Consider the following 23,302-nt stretch of genomic DNA (forward strand, 5'->3'; position numbering starts at 1 on the left):
CTGAACATGTTTGTTATGTTATTCTTCATATTCACATTCACATATGCACATCTGCGCCGCACTTAGATACGCCGCACGGAGATCTCGCACATGCGCAGGAGCGAGATGCGAGCGGCCGTGAGGATCCCGTGTATCCACGCTCGCCGCATGAAATCTCGCACATGCGTAGGAGCGAGATGCGAGCGGCCGGGAGGATGGCAGTACAAGGAGCATACAAGGTACAGAGCAGGGGGGAGGCATACAAGGTACAGAGCAGGGGGCGGTATACAAGGTACAGCGCAGGGGGGGCATATGCCGTGGGTTACATCGCAGCTCTAAGCTGCTGGGGATACAAGGCAATAGCCCGGGCTCTCTCTGTTGATAATTCGGGCGTCCCGGCACTGCAGCGCCCGCCATACCCGGCGTATAAGACGACCCCCGACATTTGAGAAGATTTTCATGTGTTAAAAAGTAGTCTTATACGCAGGAATATACAGTATATTTTTTTTTAAACGTGCTTTATGTGAAACTGAAACAAACCACCAAAGTAGACATATTTGATATCGTTGCATCCGTAACAACCTGTCCTATAAAAATATCACATGATCTAACTGTCAGATGAACATTGTAAAAAACTAAAAATGAAGACTGTGCCAGAACAGCCATTTTTTTTGTTACCTTGCCTCACAAAATGTAATATAGAGTGATCAAAAATCATATGTACCCCAAAATAATACCAATAAAACTGTCACCTTAGCCTGTATTTTCTAAAATGGATGTCATTTTTTGGGAGTTTCTACTGTAGGGGTGCATCAAGGGGGCTTCAAATAGGGCATGGTGTCTAAAAACCAATCCAGCAAAATCTGCCTTCCAAAAACCATACGGCGCTCCTTTTCTTTGCCCTGCCGTGTGCCCTTACATCAGTTTACCACCACATGTGGGGTGTTTCCATAAACTGCAGAATCAGGGTAAAAGATATGGTTTTGTTTGGCTGTTAACCTTGATGTGTTACAGGAATTTTTTTTATTTAAAATGGAAAATCTGCCAAAAAAGTAACCTTTAGAAATTTCATTTCCATTTTCCTTTGAATTCTTGTGGAACACCTAAAGGGTTAACAAAGTTTGTAAAATCAGTTTTGAATAACTTGAGGGGTGTAGTTTCTAAAATGGTGTCATTTATCGGTGGTTTCTACACAAAGTGACTTCAGAACTGAACTAGTCATTAAAAAGTGGGTTTTGGGAACTTTCTTCAATTTTAAGGCCTCTTTTACATGGGCGTCGCGTGTGAGTGCCGGACAAGATGCGGGTGTGTTGCGGGAAAGTGTAAAGCGTTTTAATGCATGTGAGAAAAATCGGCATGTTTGGTACCCAGACCCGAACCCGGACTTCTTCACAGAAGTTCGGGTTTGGGATCGGTGTTGTGTAGATTTTTATTATTTTCCCTTATAAGGGTCCATTCACACGTCCGCAACCATGTTATAAGGGAAAATAATAAAGATCGGGTCCCCATCCCGATCGTCTTTTAGCAACCATGAGTGAAAATCACACCGCATCTGCATTTTCTTGCGATATTCACGCCGCCCTATTCACTTCTATGGGGCCTGCGTTGCGTGAAAAACGCATAATTTAGAGCTTGCTGCGATTTTCACGCAACGCACCAGTGATGTGTGAAAATCACCGCTCATGTACACAGCCTCATTGAAGTGAATGGGTCCGGATTCACCTCACGCATTGCACCTGCACGGAATTCTCGCCCGTGTAAAAGGGGCCTAAGAATTGCTTCTAAAATTCTAAGCCTTCTAACGTCCTAAAAAAAATTAAGACATTTACAAAATGATGCCGACATAAAGTAGACATATGGGGATTGTTGAGTGATAAATATTTTGAGGTATCAAATTTCTGTTTGAAAAGCAGAGAAATTGAAATCTTGAAAATTACAGATTTTTCAAAATTTATTGTAAATTTTAGTTTTTTTTTTCATAAATAAAGGTGAAATATATTGACTCAAATTTATGACTATCATGAAGTACAATGTGTCACGAGAAAACAATCTCAGAATGGCTTGGATAAGCAAGTGTTCCAAAGTTATTACCACATAGTGACACATGTCAAATTTGCCTGGGTAGGAGGGTGAAAACTGTCCCGGGGTAGAAGGGGTTAATAATCTAACATTTGTGTTGTAGATACCTTTTTCAGCTGTGATCATTGATACCATGTTTAGCTTTATTCAGTTATCATATTTGCATTATTTGCCCCTTCATTCTCTGGATTGTTGGTGATATCAGCAGTTGAATCCCTACTAATCATAAAGTGATAGCATACCACTAGGGATATGCCATCATTTTAAAGGATAGGAATACCTTTTTAAGATATTTTTTCACCTTTAAATAAAAGACAAATGAATACAATTTGGAAATACTACTATATGTTCTTTTACTTGCCACCAATGATAATGAACAATAAAGCTACTCATCTTGAGTATAGAAGTGACTTTTTATATCTTTTAAATTAGAGAGATGTCTTGAAGACCATGAATTGGTACTGCAAATTCAATCCATGATGACAAGTGAAAGCAAGTTTCTGTTCAGAAAGAATTATGCAAAATATGAATTTTTTAAAAATCCTGTGGTAAGTAGACTACATTTTAATCGCTGTTCAACACTACGGTGAAAAGGCATTGCAAGGCTGTGTATATGAAACATAAAAATCCTTTTAACCCCTTCCCGACCAAGCAATTTTCCATTTTTATTTTTTTGCCTTTCACATAGCCATATGAGGACTTTTGGGAGTATTTTTGCAGGACAAGTTGTACTTTCTCATTGAAAACTATAATATTGCATGCAATTTAGTGGGAAGCTGGAAAAAAATTCAAATGGGGTGCAATTTGAAAAAAAATGATATGCAAATCCACCAGTTTTCTGGGTTTCGTTTTTACTGTGTTCCCTATCTGTTAAAGCTGATATGAACTTCAGTCTGTGGGTCAATACGATTACAGCAATAACAAATGTATATCGTTTTTGTGTTTTTTAATCCCTAAGGTAAACTTTGGAAAATATTTTTTTTTTTCTTTGCACCATATTCTGACCCTAATAACTGTTTTAATATTTATTTTAATGACCCTGTGTGGGGGCTCATTTTTTGTGGGGTGATCTATAGCTTTATTGGTACCATTTTTGTGTGTGTATGGCTTTTTGATTGCTTTTTATTAAATTTCTGGGGAGAAATGAAGCGACTAAAAAATGACCAACAACCTGTTTCACTGTTCACCGCATGACACACACACAATTATTTTTTCTTTATTTTTAAAAACTTCTTTTTTTTTTTTTTACATTTAGTTTTTGTCCCCCTAGGTAAAATGTCTGGTTGCTTCTCACAGACTGCAGTGATTTAGCATCGCAAGCTATGGGAGTTTTACTATGTTCCTACTGAGTCCTGAAACTTTACTATGGCAGGCCTTGGAGGCTGTCATAGCAACAGAACAGCTTGCTTGATCTGTGCGTGGGGGGGCTGTTCAGGCCCTGGAAGCATAGTACTCCTGGGAAAAGACAGCTCAGATGCCATAGTTGGAATTGTGCTGTGGGATATGTTGGAACTATATAATTAAAGGTTATTATAAATTAGGTAGCCAAACTAAAAGGGGCTGACTCTACTCTGCAACAGTTTATTGTCCTCCGATGCAATTTTCTGGAATTTAAACCAGGAATCAGCAGGGATGATTGATTTAAAACTGAGTGAATATTGTGTGTGCCAAAACTTCCTAAATTTGGCAAAACAAGGATAGTGCTCAGCTAATCGGTATACAAATGATTGCTGAGGTAACTTGCTGTACAGAAGCATTAAGGCCTCTTTCACACTGACGTGTGTGATCCGTGGCCGTATTACGGCCCGCAAATCGCGGGCCGCAATACACGGCCACAGTTCCGTGTGCATTCCGCATCACGGATGCGGACCCATTCACTTCAATGGGAAAGACCGCATTGAGACGTGCTTGAGAGACTGCATTGAGACGGTTGAAACATTGCAGAGGGGAATAAAGGATCCACTTTTTTCACTTTATTTGGAGTGCTGCCTCATCCTTTGGATAAAATATATATATATATATATATATATATATAATTTATTTATTTTTTTCACTGTATTCGCCCCAATAACAAAACCATCAAAAATAGTGACAGAATCACTATCTTTTGTTTATCCTGCTTCCCAAACAGCTAAATAAAAAGTGATCAAAATGTGATCAACTAGAACCAATGGGGATAACAAATCATTAAAAAATGTATGGTTCCCAGAAACTGGCTGTACAGTGGTCCCTCAAGATACAATATTAATTGGTTCTAGGACAACCATTGTTTGTTGAAAGCATTTTAACTTGAGTAATCGGTTCCAAAGCCCCAAAATGTCAACCAAGATAAGAGAAAATGAAGATTTAATTAAAATAAGCAGATGACTAAGACAGATAAAACATTCATAGTACATTCAGTTTTTTTTGTGGAACCATTGAAATGAATGGTTCCGAATACGGAACACAAAAAAACAGCCCGTACACTCGCAAAAAAAACGTTCGTGTGAACTGAAGGCCTTATGGCATTTCAGTACCTAGTAGAACCCGCCTAACATTTTAAAGGGCACGATGTCTCGCAGATGGTACACGCTGGGCACACCGCTGATGGTGCACACCAGGCACTGAAATGTGATATGTGGAAGACTTGCAATTTTCACTTTGTATGGTCCGCTGTGCATTAATTTCTGCAAACTATCTGTGGCGTAAAAATGCTCAGTCCACTTCTCAATAAATACATTAAGGGGTGTAGTTTCCAATATGGGGTCACTTCTCGGGGGTCCATTTATTATTTCACCCCAGAGCCTCTACAGTTGTCAGCACAAGATGCGCACATCATCACAATGTACCTCAAATGCTCATGGCGCTCTTCCCCTCCTGAGTCCTATAGTATGTCCAGGTAGAAGATTAGGGCCACGTGTAGGGTGTTTATAAAACCAGAAAGCACGGCACAATAACAGGGCGTGCATTTCACACTGGCACATGCTGAGCACAACACATTGGACACTGAAGTGGTACATCTGTGTGAAAATTGCAATTTTCACTTTGCACCTTCTGCTGTGAATTAATTTTTGCAGAACATCTATGGGGTCAAATTGCTCACTACATTCCTTGGTACATACTGTGAGGGGTGCAGTTTCCAAAATGGGGTCACTTTCTAGGGGTTTCTTATTTTTTCACCTCAGAGCCTCTGGAGTTATCAGCCAGTGCTGTATGAATCACCAATCTAGGTCACAAATGCACTTGGTGCACTTTCTCTTCTGACCCCTCACATGTGCGCATACAGCAGTTTATGACCCCATATGGGGTATGTATGCATTCAGGAAGAAATGGGTAAAAAATAGTGGGTTCCTTTTCTCCTATTACCCCTTGTGAAAATGAAAAATGTAGGACTAAAGCAACATTTTATTGGTAAAAATGAAAATATTAATTTCAACAGCCTAGTGTTTTGAAATTCTATTAAACGTCTGTGGGTTCAAAGCGGTCAGTACACCTTTCATTAAATTCCTTGAGGGGTGTAGTTTTCAAAATGGGCTCAATTTTGGGGGTTTCCACTGTACTGGTACCTCAGGGTCTCTTGAAATGTGACATGGTGCTTGAAAGCCATTCCAGCAAAATCTGCCCTCCAAAACCCATATGGCTCTCTCACTTCTGATCCCTGCCATGTGTGCAAACAGCAGTTTCCGACCACACATGGGGTGTTGCTGTTTTCAGGAGAAAATGGTTAACAAAATTTGGGGTGATTTTTATCTTGTTACCTCTTGTGAAAATGAAAAATGTGGGGCTTGTGCAACATTTTATTGAAGGAAATGGAATTTTTTATTTTTTATGTTTCTCTAAATTCTATGAAACACATATGGGGTCAAAGTGGTCAGTACACCCTTAAATAAATTCCTTGAGGGGTTTAGTTTGCAAAATGGCATCACTTTTTGGGGGTTTCCACTGTAGGGATAGCTCAGGGTCTCTTCAAAGTGGCATGGCGCCCAAAAAACCATTTCAGCAAAATCTGCCCTCCAAAAACCCATATGGCCCTCCTTCCCTTCTAATCCCTGCCGTGTGCCCATGCATAAGCTTATAACCATAAATAGGGTGTTGCCGTGTTCAGGAGAAAATGCTTACCAAAATTTGGGATGCTTTTTTTTTTTTTTTTTTTTTTTTTTTTTATCCCGTTACCTCTTGTGAAAATTAAAAATAGGGGGCTTATGCAACATTTTAGTGGAGGAAATGGAATTTTTAATTTTTACAGCCATGTTCCTAAATTCTGTTAAACGCCTGTGGGGGTCAAAGTGGTCAGTACACCATTCAATAAATTCCTTGAGGGGTGTAGTTTCCAAAATGGGGTTACTTTTTGGGGGTTTCCACTCTGTCGGTAGCTCAGGGTCTCTTCGAAGGTGGCATGGTGACCAAAAACCATTCCAGCAAAATCTGCCCTCCAAAAACCATATGGTTCTTCTTTCCTTCAGAGACCTGCCATTTACGACCGCATATGGGGTGTTTACGTAAACTGCAGAATCAGGGTAATGAATATTGAGTTTTGTTTTGCTGTTATCCCTTGCTGCCTTACAGGAAAAACTGGATTAAAATGGAAATGCTGCAAAATTTCACCTCCATTTTCCTTTCATTCTTGTGGAACACCTAAACGGATAACGAAGTTTGCAAAATGAGTTTTGAATAACTTGAGGGGTGTAGTTTCTAAAATAAGATCATTTATGGGTGGTTTCTACTATGTTGGGCTACTTTCTGTCATGGATCAGCAAAAACGGATCCGTCATAAACTCCATTAAAAGTCAATGGGGGAGGGATCTGTTTTCTATTGGGTCAGAGAATACGGATCCGTCTCTATTGACTTACATTGAGTGTCAAGACGGATCTGTCTTGCTCCGCACCACGTCGCAGACAGAAAAACGCTGCTTGTGACATTATTCTGTCCGCGATGGGGACACAACCAAACGGAACAGAATGCATTTTGGTGCATTCCCTTTTGTTCAGTTCAGTTTTGTCCCTATTGAGAATGAATGGTGACAAAACTGAAGCGTTTTGTTCCGCTATTGAGATCCTATGACGGATGCATTCAGGATAAAATTCTTAAATTGTGGGGTTCTTTTTTTCTCCTTTTAGCCCTTGTGAAAATATAAAATTTGGGGCTAAAACAACATTTTATTTTAAGAAATTAAATGTTTTATTTTCACAACAAAGTGTCTTTAAGTTCTATGAAATGTCTCACTATGCCCCTCAAAAAATTCCTTGAGGGTGTAGTTTCCAAAATGGAGTTAGTTCTTGGATATTTCCACTGTAGGGGTACCTCAGAAGCTATTCAGATGCAACATGGAGCCAGGAAAAAAATGGATTAAGATGGATAATCAGCAAAAAAAACAATTTTGCATTTCTCCTCCAAATTGCTTTAATTTCTGTTTTGAATAAAGGGTTAACAAAGTTTCTAAAAATGTTTTAAATAATATATGAGGGGTGTTTCTAAAACAGTCATTTATAGCTGGCTTCTATTATGTAAGGTCTTCAGTCACTTCAAAACTGAATTGGTCCTTAAAGTTGGCTTTGGAAATTTTCTTAAATTTAAAATATTGCTTCTAATTCTAAGCATGGCCTACAAAAAAATAAAAAATATATAAAATGATGCCAACACAAAGTAGACCTATGATGAATTTTAGTAATTTTCGTCTTCTCTTTATTATAAAATAAAAAATCTAAAAATCTCAATCATTTGGATAAGTAAAAGCATTCCAAAATTATTACCACATAAAGTGACATGCTAAACTCCAAGTACTAATTGGGCAAGAATGGGTTGCCATCAGTCAGGACTTGACCAAAAAGCTGATATCCAATATGCTAAGGGTAATTGCAGAAGTCTTAAAGGATGGTTAACAGTGTAAAAATTGAAGGGGGCATTTATTAACATATATACCTCATAGTAGTGGTGTACATAAGTCAGATTGTTGCACGCAATTTTGCTGCAAAATCTGCGACTTTTTCCACATTTGCAACACTTTTCCAAAAAAAAGGGTGTGGCATGGAAGCCGACTGCTCATTTATAACTTTCCATGCCAGTCTTTGGAGTGGAAAATGGCTTAAATCTATGCTAGCAGGGGAACTTGTGTAGCTTTAAAGGGGTTTTCCAAGACTTTTTAATACTCTGAATAGGTCATCAGCATCTGATTGATGGGTGTCCGACACCTGGACCCCTGACTATCAGCTGTTTAAGGCTACGTTTACATGACGACATTTGTCGTGCGACATTTTGTTGCACTAATGTCGCGTGACAGTTTTTATAATGGCAGTCTATGGTGTCGCACTGCAACATACTGCGACGCAACAGTCGCAGAAAATCCATTCGAGATTGATTTTTCTACAACTGTTGCGTCGCAGCATGTTGCATGTTGCAGTGCGACACCATAGACTGCCATTATAAAAATTGTCGCGCGACATTGGTGCAACAAAGTGTTGCGCTACAAATGTCGTTGTGTAGACCTAGCCTTAAACGCTTATAATTTTACTTCAGTATATCATACAAATATCTGACAAATACTGAAGCAGCTACTTTGGGATACCCAAAATTGATCAATCCCAAAACTTTGTAGGTGATATTGGTCATTCTAATTCTGCCAGTGATAATGATGAACTGCTTAAGTGATTTTATTCAGACCACAAATTGGCACCTTTCAGATTTGGTGGCCCATGTAAAATAGTCTTTGACATGGAATTAAAAATCTTTTAAAATGTTAAGAGGTCCTTTTCTGGTGACACATTCCCTTTAAGCTTAAATCAAAGTGTTTATTTACAAGTAAAGTAACATGTTTTTGCTTTGCATGTTTTTCCATGTTTAACCCCTTCACGCATTTGGATGTAACTGTACGTCCAAATCGCAAGTAATTTAGCTTGCCGGGCTGTGACATTATATAGTGTCACAGCCGCGGAGTCTCTGCTCCCTTGCCAGCTTCCCCGGTGTCTCTGCTCTTGGGAAGAGCAATCAGTCTCTACAGACTAACCAATCAGAGCGCTTCAGAGTGATAATGCCGGTTTTAGGGCTAATGCACATGGACATATTTTCTTTCCGTGTCTGTACCATAATTTTTTTTGCGGACCGTATACGGAACCATTCATGTCAATGGATCCGCAAAAAAAAAAGTTACTTTGTGTGCATTCAGTTTCTGTATGTCCGTATTTCCATTCCGCAAAAAAATAGAACATGTCCTATTATTGTCCGCATTACGGACAAGGATAGTACTGTTCTGTTAGGGGCCAGCTGTTCCGTTCGCTAAATATGGAATGCACACGGGCAACATCCGTATTTCTTGCAGATCTGTTTTTTGAAGACCGCAAAATACATAGTCGTGTGCATGAGGCCTTAGGCTGTGATCTCAACGCTGGAGATCACAGCCTGAAATAAGCTATGACCCCCCCTGCCCACCCAACTGCCCCTGGTGCCCCTTGCTCCTCTGTGCCGCTGATGCGATGGCAGTGGCCCAGTGGTTGCCATGACAACCGGACGCCTTACAAAAGCATCTGGGCTTCCATGTACCTAAGGCTGATCAGACCCTGAGGGTCTGATCAGCCTTAGGCCTCATGCACACGACCGTTGTGTGCATCCGTGGCCGTTGTGCCGTTTTCCGTTTTTTTTCGCGGACCCATTGACTTTCAATGGTTCCGTGGAAAAAACGGAAAATGCACCGTTTGGCAGCCGCATCCGTGAGCCGTGTTTCCTGGCCGTGAAAAAAATATGACCTGTCCTATTTTTTTCACGGCCAACGGTTCACGGACCCATTCAAGTCAATGGGTCCGTGAAAGAACACGGATGCACACAAGATTGGCATCCGTGTCCGTGATCCGTGGCCGTAGGTTAGTTTTTATACAGACGGATCCGTGAAAACTCAGAACCGACAGTATATTCTAACACAGAAGCGTTCCCATGGTGATGGGGACGCTTCTAGTTAGAATACACTACAAACTGTGTACAAGACTGCCCCCTGCTGCCTGGCAGCACCCGATCTCTTACAGGGGGCCGTGATCAGCACAATTAACCCCTTCAGGTGCCGCACCTGAAGGGGTTAATTGTGCTGATCACGGCCCCCTGTAAGAGATCAGGGCTGCCAGGCAGCAGGGGGCAGACCCTCCCCCCCTCTCCCCAGTTTGAATATCATTGGTGGCCAGTGCGGCCCCCCCCCCCCCCCTCCCTCTATTGTAATAAATCGTTGGTGGCACAGTGTGCGCCCCCCCCTCCCTCCCGCTATTGTAATAATTCGTTGGTGGCACAGTGTGCGCCCCCCATCGGCCCCCCCTCCCTCTATAGCATTAACAACATTGGTGGCCAGTGTGCGGCCTCCCATCTCTCCGACCCCCCCCCCCCCCCCCATCATTGGTGGCAGCGGAGTTCCGATCGGAGTCCCAGTTTAATCGCTGGGGCTCCGATCGGTAACCATGGCAACCGGGACGCTACTACAGTCCTAGTTGCCATGGTTACTTAGCAATAGTACAATAGTAGAAGATTCATACTTACCTGCTCCAGGCTGCTGCTGCGATGTTCGTGTCCGGCCGGGAGCTCCACCTACTGGTAAGTGACAGGTCTGTGCGGCGCATTGCTAAATGAACTGTCACTTACTAGTAGGAGGAGCTCCCGGCCGGACACGAACCTCGCAGCTCCCAGGTAAAGTATGAATCTTTTACTATTGTACTATTGCTAGTAACCCGCTGCCATCAATGATCGGGGGGGGGGGGAGATGGGAGGCCGCACACTGGCCACCAATGTTGTTAATGCTATAGAGGGAGGGGGGGCCAATGGGGGGCGCACACTGTGCCACCAACGATTTATTACAATAGAGGGAGGAAGGGGGGGGGGGCACACTGTGCCACCAACGAATTATTACAATAGAGGGAGGGGGGGCCGCACTGGCCACCAATGATATTCAAACTGGGGAGGGGAGGGTCTGCCCCCTGCTGCCTGGCAGCCCTGATCTCTTACAGGGGGATATGATAGTACAATTGGCCACCAATGTTGTTAATGCTATAGAGGGAGGGGGGGCCAATGGGGGGCGCACACTGTGCCACCAACGATTTATTACAATAGAGGGAGGAAGGGGGGGGGGCACACTGTGCCACCAACGAATTATTACAATAGAGGGAGGGGGGGGCCGCACTGGCCACCAATGATATTCAAACTGGGGAGGGGAGGGTCTGCCCCCTGCTGCCTGGCAGCCCTGATCTCTTACAGGGGGATATGATAGTACAATTAACCCCTTCAGGTGCGGCACCTAAGGGGTTAATTGTGCTGATCACGGCCCCCTGTAAGAGATCGGATGCTGCTAGGCAGCAGGGGGCAGTCATGTACACAGTTTGTAGTATATTCTAACTAGAAGCGTCCCCATCACCATGGGAACGCCTCTGTGTTAGAATATACTGTCGGAAATGAGGTTTCACGATCTCACTCATATCCGACAGTATATTCTAACATAGAGGCGTTCCCATGGTGATGGGGACGCTTCAAGTTAAAATATACCATCGGATTGGAGAAAACTCCGATCTGATGGTATAAAAGGGACTCCAGACTTTACATTGAAAGTCAATGGGGACGGATCCGTTTGAAATGGCACCATATTGTGTCAACGTCAAACGGATCCGTCCCCATTGACTTGCATTGTAATTCAGGACGGATCCGTTTGGCTCCGCACGGCCAGGCGGACACCAAAACGACTTTTTTTTCATGTCCGTGGATCCTCCAAAAATCAAGGAAGACCCACGGACGAAAAAACGGTCACGGATCACGGGAAAACGGAACCCCGTTTTGCGGACCGCAAAAAAATACGGTCGTGTGCATGAGGCCTTAGGCCTCATGCACATGAACTTATTTTGTTTCTGTGTCCGTTCAGTTTTTTTTTGCGGATAAGATGCAGACCTATTCATTTCAATGGGTCCGCAAAAAATGCGGACAGAACACAGCGTACTATCCGCATCCATATGTCCGTTCCGTAGCCCCGCAAAAAATTATAACATGTCTTATTCTTGTCCGTTTTGCGGACAAGGATAGGCATTGTTACAATGGATCCGCAAAAAAAGGATGCCATATGGATGTCATCCATTTTGTTTTCGGATACGCAATTTGCGGACCGCAAAACATAGTTGTGTGAATGTAGCCTTAGTGTAAGTGTAAAACTGACTATACAGTGCACTGCAATAGATGACTATTGCAATGCACTGTATAGCCAACAGGCCCACTGGAAAACATAAAATATATATATATATCTATTCTATATATATCTATATATATATATATATATATATATATATATATATCTATATATATATATATATATATATATATCTATATCTCTATATCTAGCTAGTTTCACACTAGCGGCAGGGTGTTCCGGCGGGTGAACAGCCTGTCGGATCCGTCCTGCCGCTAGTTCACGTGTGCCCCCAGACTGCCGCTCCGTCGCAATTGACTATAATGGGGGGGCGGAGGCTGAGTTACGGCAGCGCACGGCGAGAGACAGACTAAAAGTACTGCATATCGTACTTTTAGTCCGGCTGCCTCTGGCCGTGCTGCCGCCGGAACTCCGCCCCCCTTATAGTCAATGGGGACGGAGCGGCAGTCCAGTGGCACACGTGAACTAGCGGCAGGACGGATCCGACAGGCTATTCACCAGCTGGAACAGCCTGCCGGACTCCCCTGCCACTAATGTGAAAGTACCCAAAATTTGGTATCTCCATAACTGTATCAACCCACAGAATAAAATTATCATATCATATTTCCCGTAAGTAGAACCCCATAAAAAATTAAACATTGACAGAATTGCCATTTTTACCCACTTCACCGCCACAAAAAATGTTATAAAGAGTGATTAAAAAGACATATGTACCCCAAAATGATACCAATAAAAACTACAGCCCATCCTGCAAAAAAAATGCTTTCACACAGCTACATTGGTGAAAAAATAAAAAATGTTATGGCCACTAAAAACAATTTCAGCAAATTACATGTTAGAAAATACTGATGCCACTCCTTCTCTTCTGAATGCTGCTGTGCCCCAAACAGCTGTTTGACCACATATATGGTGTTGCCATATTCGGGAAAAAATGCATAAAAAATTGTGGCGGTCGCTTGAAGGGTTTAAAGATGGTATCCCCATGCAATAAAGAAGTGATTGGTCTAAGATCCTTGGTCTGTGTCAGCTGCATCTCCCAGCCTGACCGCGGCTCCCTTGAGTTCTGTCGGTCCAAGAGATGCAGCTGACACACTGACCATGTGTCCAGGACAAAACATTGTTGTGGAAGAAACGAGACGCTGAACTTTACGTCCAACGTATGGACCTTAGAAGGCTCACTGACACAACCGGTCATAGACAGTATTTATTTAGGTTTCAGCTATTTTTCTCTTTATTCATAGACAACGCGTTTCGGGGTACTGGGGACCCCTTTATCAAGTCTAAAGGGTGGATTAATAAAAAAGGGGACACATATGGAAAGTCGCAATGCAGGTGTACCCATCCATATAAAGAAACGATAATATAATAATAAATATAAAAAGTTATATAAAAAAATATACGTGTATATATAAATAAATGTGAGGATGAAGATAAAAATGGATCAAAATAAAAATGAAATCAAATTATGAACTACATATATGAAAAAATAAAAATAAAAAATTTAATAAATAAAACAGAAAAAATGCATATATATAAAATTAGTCTAATGACCATTGTCGCATATATTTAGGGGATAGTAGTTTTAAAGACCAGTGGTAAATAATTGTCCGCTGCTGGAGTAAGTAACTACTATATTATGCCAGGATTAGACACAACCTAGACAGATCTATACTAGGTTAGTATCATGTTCTAAAAGCTGATATGGATCCCAAGGGAAAAATAAATATATTTTCTTAAGACCAGAGTAGAGATGAAAATAGACAAATATCTGAGTATTGTTGCCAACAGAGCAAGAAGCTGGAAGAATATAAATAAATAGATGGACATGTATGTATACATAATTAATTCAGGTGGGCATGAGGGCTGACAATCAGGGGCTGAAGATGTAGTCATATGTTCGGTAGACCACAGTGAAATTTGAGGATGTAACTGCTAGAATTATGAAAATGGACTCTGATGCCGGGGTGTAACATACGGGTATGTTACACCCCGGCATCAGAGTCCATTTTCATAATTCTAGCAGTTACATCCTCAAATTTCACTGTGGTCTACCGAACATATGACTACATCTTCAGCCCCTGATTGTCAGCCCTCATGCCCACCTGAATTAATTATGTATACATACATGTCCATCTATTTATTTATATTCTTCCAGCTTCTTGCTCTGTTGGCAACAATACTCAGATATTTGTCTATTTTCATCTCTACTCTGGTCTTAAGAAAATATATTTATTTTTCCCTTGGGATCCATATCAGCTTTTAGAACATGATACTAACCTAGTATAGATCTGTCTAGGTTGTGTCTAATCCTGGCATAATATAGTAGTTACTTACTCCAGCAGCGGACAATTATTTACCACTGGTCTTTAAAACTACTATCCCCTAAATATATGCGACAATGGTCATTAGACTAATTTTATATATATGCATTTTTTCTGTTTTTTTTATTTATTTATTTTTTTCATATATATGTAGTTCATAATTTGATTTCATTTTTATTTTGATCAATTTTTATCTTCATCCTCACATGTGTTTATATTTATTTATATATACGTATATTTTTTTTATATAACTTTTTATATTTATTATATTATCGTTTCTTTATATGGATGGGTACACCTGCATTGTGACTTTCCATATGTGTCCCCTTTTTTTTTATTAATCCACCCTTTAGACTTGATAAAGGGGTCCCCAGTACCCCGAAACACGTTGTCTATGAATAAAGCGAAAAATAGCTGAAACCTAAATACTGTCTATGACCGGTTGTGTCAGTGCGCCTTCTAAGGTCCATACGTTGGACGTAAAGTTCAGCGTCTCGTTTCTTCTACCGTTACCCGAGTGGCAGGGTGGCTCCTGCCCAAGGCGACCGGACGAATCTAGGCTGCACCAACCGTTGCAATTCTCTGCTTTTTGCCTTCATTGTGGTTGCGCCCAAATTGGTGCAACCCCAATAGGTGAGCAAACTACCTCCTATAATAGATTTTATCTTTTATTGAACATACTCACCCTATGAGTGCCTTTCTCTATTTTTATCGCCACAACTTGCTCCAAAACATTGTTGTCAGTCTTAACTTACCAGGGAGATCCTACTTCTCCACTCTAGTTCTCCTGAGTTTACCCAGCCGCAGTCGTGATGTCACATTAAAACACTTGACTGTTTCAGCCACTCAGTAGCCATGTCGATGCATCACTGCATCCAATGTGCTGGAATTATAGTAGTTGTGGGTCCCAGAAGGTTGGAACTGCATCTATCAAACATTTGTCAAAGCCTGTGGATAACCCATAAATGTCTGATTGGTAAGCTTGTTTAAATTTGTGTTGATTTCCTTATTTTTTTATTTTTTTAAAGAATTTCTTTCCAGAACAGATGGTTGCATGGTGTCAGCAATCAAATGGTAGCATTCCCAAATCTGAATTACTGCAGGTAAAGATGACCTTTTTTTTTTTTTTTTGTTTTTTTTTTTTTTTTTTTTTGTTTCTAAAATAAGTTTAAGAATAATGAATGTTAAATGCTGTAACGTCCTGTGTCCTTTAGAGGTGTTCAGAAAACTGCATGAAATGTGCTATGTTCCATGAAAGGTTGAAAAAAGTAAAGTATGTCACATTGATCAGCACTCATTTAGTACATTTAACCCCCGTCAAAACCAGGCCAATTTTTGTGTTTTAATTTTTTTCTTTCCTGCTTTAAGAGCAATAACTTTGTGGAACAAGTTGTAGTTCTTAACGGTACAATTTATTTGAACATATCTTTTATTTGATAACTGGAAAAAATCTTTGGCTAAAACTTGATTTTAAAAAAAAACTTTTTGGGTTTTGTTTTTCACTGTATGTGAAAATGTTCTGTTTGCATCACAACATTCTCCCTATAATTTTAAATTTATTTTTTTTTTTTAATTTTTTTTTCAGTTTTCCATTTAGAGCTATGTGAGGGCTTGTTTGTTAGTGAAGAAAGCTTTTATATTGGTACCATTTTTGGCTTAATTCAAATTTATGATCACTTTTTTTAATTTAATTTTATTTCTGGGGTGAGGGGACAAAAACCTGCAATTTGCCCCTTTTGATTTTATTCCCTCATTACAAAGTTCACCATGCAGCAAGTTCAGACCTGTTTAGACATGGTGATACCAATTATATAGAGAAAGGAGTAGATCTAAATATTTTTACGTATATCTTTAAAACAGTGTTACTTTATTTACATTTATTTTTAGTTCCCCAAGGGGACAAGGATATGTGATCGTTTATACCATGGACTGCAATAATTTACAATTGTTGTCTAGGGAGATTCTGCAGGCAGGGCTCAACAGGCAGTTTACAGTGGCAGGCCTGGGAGCATTCACAAGGCCCCAAGATGCCTTAGCACCCCTCAGTTTTACAGTGGGGGTTGCATTTGGCAGTCAAACTGAGTCCCCTCCCTCTAACCATTCAGATGCTGCGGTCACTATTGAGACATCTGAGTTAAATGACCAGGATCAGAGTTATCTCCGATCCTGATCATTATAGGCGAGTGTCAGCTTTATTACAGAGCCAGCACCCACTGCGTTTGGAGCAGACTGTTCTTTAGCCTGCTATATAAAATTATGTCCAAGTGACATCTCTTCTTTGAGCAGTAATTTAGTGCAAGTAAATATCGAAATTGGTGATATTGAAGAAACAAGTTCTATCGACAGTCTTTGGAAGTTAGGTTGCTGGAACACCCTGCGCAGAACCCGTAAGTGTATGTTTACACATTGCAGATGTGTTGTAGAAATTTACATCTCAATAGGTTTGTTTCTACAACATCAGCCGAATAGTAGAGTTGCAGATATTTCTGCAACGAATATGCAGCTTGTAAAATAGCTTGCTGTGATTATAGACTGTTTTAATTTTCAATTTGAGTATCAAAAGTTTACATACCCCATCTATGTAAATGTTTATGTTCAGCATATTAGAGAATGTTTCATATAAGGATGTGTCAAATTTGTAGTTATGTAAATGCTGTGCAGTTGCCAAAATTCATGCATAATCACCCCTCATAATATATGTTTTTTTGTTTTTTTTGTAGAATTTCTTGAATGCCAACAGCTGTCCAGAAATTCAAGGTTCTTTGTATGTTAAAGAGATTGGAAAAAAGTCTTGGAAGAAGTTATTTGTATGTTTGAGGCGTTCGGGTCTTTATTGCTCAATAAAAGGAACTTCAAAGGTATAGTTTTCTTGGAAAATGTCAACTTTAACTCCATAATGACCTGCCTTTTTGCACCTTAATGACCATGTTTTTTTTTTTTTTCTATAGTCTCATTCTAAGAGCTGTTATATATTCATTTTTTAGTCGATGTAGCTATCTGAGGGCTTGATTTTTGCAAGTTGTAGATTTTAATGCCACCAAAGCAGCACTTCCTCCTTTGTGTTTTTACATTTTGCGACATTCACGTTGTGGCATAAATAACATACACACATGGACAAAATTTTAGTACCCTTCCGTTAAAGAAAGAAAACACCACAATGAAATAACTTTCAACTGACAAAAGTAATAATGAATAAAAATTTACTGAAGATCAGTATCACAACATTTTGAGTCAATCACTGCAATCAAACGACTTCTGTAACTCTCAATGAGGCCCACTCTTTGTGAGCAAACTGTTTCTGTTGTCTCAGGTTATCCCGGGGCCCGTGTTTGTGTGGTTTTTTTTGTTTTTTTTTCTTCTTTTTGTAGTATGTCACAACCTGTTGTGATGTGTTGATTTGATGAGATGTCACTAACGTCACTATCCGTATTAGGGCTCTTTCACACTTGCGTTGTCCGGATCCGGCGTGTACTCCATTTGCCGGAATTACACGCCGGATCCGGAAAAACGCAAGTGAACTGAAAGCATTTGAAGACTGATCCGTCTTCAAAATGCGTTCAGTGTTACTATGGCAGCCAGGACGCTATTAAAGTCCTGGTTGCCATAGTAGTACTGGGGAGCGGGGAAACAGTATACTTACAGTCCGTGCGACTCCCGGGGCGCTCCAGAATGACGTCAGAGCGCCCCATGCGCATGGATGACGTGTCAATGCAATCACGTCATCCATGCGCGTGGGGCGCCCTGACGTCACTCTGAAGGGCCCGGGGAGCCGCACGGACTGTAAGTATACTGCTCCCCCGCTCCCCACTACACTTTACCATGGCTGCCAGGACTTTAGCGTCTTGGCAGCCATGGTAACCATTCAGAAAAAGCTAAACGTCGGATCCGGCAATGCATTAATTCCGGATCCGGCCTTGCGGCAAGTGTTCAGGATTTTTGGCCGGAGCAAAAAGCGCAGCATGCTGCAGTATTTTCTCTGGCCAAAAAACGTTCCGGTCCGGAACTGAAGACATCCTGATGCATCCTGAACGGATTTCTCTCCATTCAGAATGCATTAGGATAAAACTGATCAGGATTCTTCCGGCATAGAGCCCTGACGACGGAACTCTATGCCGGAAGAAAAGAACGCAAGTGTGAAAGAGCCCTTAGAAGTAGTTTTATTTGGTTGCATCTCTGATGTACTACTCCTAACTGTAAAATTGTGTATAGTGTGCCATGTTTATTTTTTTTCAATATGGATTTAAGTGTGGACATAGGGTTGGGTGATATCAAAAATATTGGCACAATAACAAAACAGAAATGTATCGCAATAACTATATATATATATTGCGATAAATACCTATTTATCCCATAGTACGGGGGTCACACAGAGACATATCTGTATGGGGGCAACAAGGAGACATTATACTGTATGGGGACTACAAGTTGTTGCCCCCATATGGTATGTCTCCTTGTTGCCCCTATGGTAATTTTACAGTGGGCACTAGAGCACACGCTGGTGATGTACAGTGTATCATAGTGACCTATGTAACACTTCCTAGTAATGTACAGTATATTACAGTGTCCAATATAACACTTCCTGGTAATATCACAGTTACCACTAGAGCACATGCTGTTGATGTCCTCTGGACAGGTCATCTGTATATGATTGGTGGGGGCCCAGCATCGGGGACCCCCGCCGATCAACTGTTTGAGAAGACATCAGTGCTCCTGTAATTATCGCAGCCTTTCTTTCAGCTTTTCTTAGGCCAGTGACAACATGTTCATCGGTCACGGGGCCTAGGTGCAGCTCAGCCTCATAGAAGTGAATGGGGCGGTGCTGCAATACCAAGCACACCTGCTATACAATGTACTGTGCTGTGCTTGGTAAGCTGCAAGAAAGCATCAGTGCTCACAGGAGCGCCAGTGCCTTCTCAAAACAGCTGATTGGCGGCAGTCCCGGATGTCTGACTCCCACAGATTAGATAACGATGACCTATCCAGAGCATTTTTTTTTTTTTCTTTTCTTTGAATTGGGATGAAGGGAAATCTTCTTTTTTTTTTTTTTTTTTTTTTTTAAATCCTTTATTTTTTTCTGGAACAAATATACAAATTCCCATATCAACCAGTTACAATTTACAAATATACTTTATACAAGTTAATACACTTTTTCCTTTTAACTCACCCCATCCCTTTTGCTTCCCTGCTGCGGGGTCCATCCGCATTTTAATATCTACCTTAACTTCTGTTTCCAGAAATTCCCACTATAAGGGATCCTGGGGGCCTGAAGCGAGTAAGGGAGCCTGCCCCCGCAGGGAGCCATCACTCCTATTTCCTTGCCATTCTTCTATAGGCCTCAATAGTGTCTAGCCGAGCCCTCCATTCATTAAAGCTAGGACTATTCTTCGTACCCCAATATTTAATTATCAAGGCCTTTGCGACCATAAAACTTTCCATGCTAACTCGTAATTGGTAGGGGGTCAGTTCAGAACGGGGGAAAAGACCCAATATTGCCTGCGTAAAACTTCGCTTCAATTTGATCTTATATCTTTTATATAGTTCCTCATAAATGCTAGTCCAATACCCCCACACTTCCGGACAATCCCATAGTAGGTGACTTAACTCCGCATTTTCTAAAGAACATTTCCAACACAGGTCCTTCCTTTCCTTGTATATCTTGGCGAGGAAGGAGGGGGAGTAGTATAGGCGGTGAACAATCTTGAACTGTATCAATCTGTATTTCTGAGAGATCGATACTTTTTTATGTTTTGATATACGATATCCCATTCCAAGCTGTTCCCTTCACCCTATTCAGCTTCCCAGCCTCCCTCACTTTTAAATGTGGTTATTTCCCCCAAACAGTCCCGGAGTTTAATATATTTGAGAGAGTGTAAGTTGAGTATCCTTTAAATCTAAAACAATAATCCAAAAAGGGGCTTGTCCTAATGGCCAATAAATTTTTGTCCTGAGTGCTCATATATGCGTGACTAATTTGTGCATACCTATATCTATCTACAAAGGACAGTATACCTTTTATTAGTGCATCTAAGGGAATAATATTACCATGTGATATTATGAGTTAAGCGGTTAATTCTGCGTGAATTCCGATATTTATAGACTACAATTGACTTAAATTCTTTTAAATTATAATTGTGCCAAAGTGGAGTAAAGTGAGTAGGGAATGTCTCACCCAGTAATTTTTTTTATCTTATTAACCTTGTTTAGTGTATCACTAATCAAACATTGTTTTTTCCTCATGTCCAAATGACCAGTCTCCAAGACAGAAAAAATGTCCCCATATGGCCCCTGGAAATCCCTTGAGAGGATACCCAACAGCAAAGCGGCTTGACTTTCTGCCCTCCCCCCTCCCAAACACGACTTTATCTGTGCTGCAATATAATATTCCTGGAGGAATGGAAGGGAAAGGCCACCCCTTCTCTCCGATATACAAAGATATTTTTGCTTAATCCTAACCCTTCCCCTCCCCCAGATTAAGTCGTTCATCAATTTGTCCACTAACCCAAAAGTGGAGTCATCAATCCATATCGGGCATGCTGTCAGAGGGTATAATGCAATAGGGAGGACCACCATCTTAATCAATGCAATCCTTTCCTCCTGTGACAAAGGCAGCTTCTGCCAGGACCGGAACTTCTCCCTGATCTTATTAATCATAGGAGTTATATTTGAGTTATATCGGGACAGGTCCGCGCTTATGCTGATACCCAGGTATCGGATGGAGTAATTTAATCCAAGAACCTTAATGCCTAAGGACCTATCAGGGGGCACTCGAACCAGAGGGAGAAGTTCAGATTTATCCCAGTTTACTTTATACCCCGATATCACTCCATATTCTTTCAAGATATTCATTACAGGTGTAACGGCCTTCCATCCCTGCCTCAGAAATACGAGAATGTCGTCCGCGTATAGACTAATCCTATCTTCCTCTCCTCTCCCTCCAAATCCTACAATGAAGGGATGAAGGGAAATCTTAGTATAGGATACAAAGGCGTATCTCAGAGGGATGATCTTTAAACAGGTTACTGTACAAAAAAAAGCAGTTTGTTAGAATTAAGGGTACTTTTTGTGCGGATCAGTCATGGATGGATAAACGTTTGTATTATCTTTAACATAGCCAAGACTAATCAGTCTTGAACACTATTGAAAGTCATTGGAGGACGGATCAGTTTGCTATTGTGCTAGATTGTGTCAGAGAAAACTGATCCGTCCCCATTGACTTACATTGTGTGCAAGGACGGATCTGTTTCATCAGACTGACACCAAAAGCCTGCAAGCAGCGTTTTGGTGTCCGTCTCCAAAGCAGAATGGAGACTGAACTGATTCAAACTGATTCATTCTGAGAGGATCCTTTCCATTAAGAATTCATTAGAATGCAAAGTTATCCGTTTTGGACCGCTTGTGAGAGCCCTGAACGGATCTCGCAAAAGGAAAGCCAAAACGCAAGTGTGAAAGTAGACTAAGATGTTATTGAGAGTGAGAAAAATTGCATTGGGTGTCCTACAATAGTTAATAGGGAAAGATGGTTTGAGCAATAACAGCGGCTGCATGAATTTTTTTTTTGAACAAGCAAAGAGAAGTATTAAGAATACCAAAATTAACTGGCTTTGTTATGGGGATAGCTCTCCTGCTATATTATCAAGAATTAAGACAACGAGGGGGAAATCATATTATGGCTATCAATCATAATAAAAGATTAATCATTACTGACCCTGTTAAAATCATGAAAGTATTGATCAATTTTTACCAGTCACTATATAAATCAGAACTACAAGAATCACAAAGGTGAAAGATGCTGAGACATTTGAACAAAATAAATGTACCGGTGTAGATGAGAGAGTTGCTGGGTGGTAAGATTCAAGAAAGAGAAATAATGGAAGTAATAAATTCTTTGCCTAGGGGCAGATGGCATTCCAGGAGAATTATATCAGAAATTCTCCGGTATAATAGTACCAATTCTAACTTAAGTCTATACTCTAGCCTGACAAACGGGTATATTACCCAAGTCTATGAATGAGGCCTTTATTATTTTTATCTTGAAGGAGGGTAAAGATCAGTTTTAGGTAGACTCTTATCGCCCAATATCTTTGCTTAATGTTGATTACAAAATTTTGGCAAAGATTATGGCAATTGGGTTCGGTAAAGTAATCAGGAAACTGATTAATCCAAACCAGATGATATTTATGCCGGGGATGATGACATCTCAGAATATTAGGAAACTTTTTTTTTTTTTTAATGGAACTTGAGGCCAACCAGGAGGATATGGAGCAATCTGGGTTTTTAACTCTCGACGCGGTCAAGGATTTTGACCATGTTAAATGGGATTACCTATGGGAGGTCCTGAATTGTTTTCCACTGGGCCACAGGTTTATTTTATGGGTCAAATTGTTTTATTAAGATGCTGTAGCTAGAGTTAGCATTAATAATTGTTTCCCCATTATTTTGTCTGCATAAGGGCACACGGTAGGGGTGTCCTTTTTCACTCCTGCTTTTTGCACTTGTAGTAGAACCTCTTGCCCAATGCTTAAGATAGAATATAGGATATTGTTGCTCATACAGTTTCTGGATTGTAAACTAAAATTATATTATGCTGATGATCTTCTTTTGTTTATTAGGAAATTGAGTATTGTCCCTAACGTGAACTTGTCAATCACGTTAGAAAATTTTCAGGTATAACAATAAATTGGCAAACGTAGGCTCGCTTTGTCTATCTCAAAACAAGCCACCTATAACTCAATTTGCTGGTATTGCAATAGTAGATAAATCTGAATACTTAGGTATTTGTATCTCTAAAGA

The 23,302-nt window shown here is 40.6% G+C and overlaps 1 protein-coding gene across 3 annotated transcripts in view; it reads left to right on the forward strand.

Moving 5' to 3' along the window:
• GRB10 (growth factor receptor bound protein 10) overlaps positions 1–23,302 on the forward strand; it is a 305,010-nt gene that overhangs the window by 229,723 nt on the left and 51,985 nt on the right. For all 3 annotated transcript variants that reach the window (XM_040431392.1, XM_040431391.1, XM_040431393.1), the window contains exons 8-10: positions 2,491–2,606; positions 15,541–15,615; positions 17,233–17,370. In XM_040431392.1, the coding sequence (XP_040287326.1) occupies positions 2,491–2,606; positions 15,541–15,615; positions 17,233–17,370 (329 nt within the window). The remainder of the gene's footprint in view (positions 1–2,490; positions 2,607–15,540; positions 15,616–17,232; positions 17,371–23,302) is intronic.

Source organism: Bufo bufo, chromosome 5, assembly GCF_905171765.1.
Source record: "Bufo bufo chromosome 5, aBufBuf1.1, whole genome shotgun sequence".
NCBI lineage: Eukaryota > Metazoa > Chordata > Amphibia > Anura > Bufonidae > Bufo > Bufo bufo.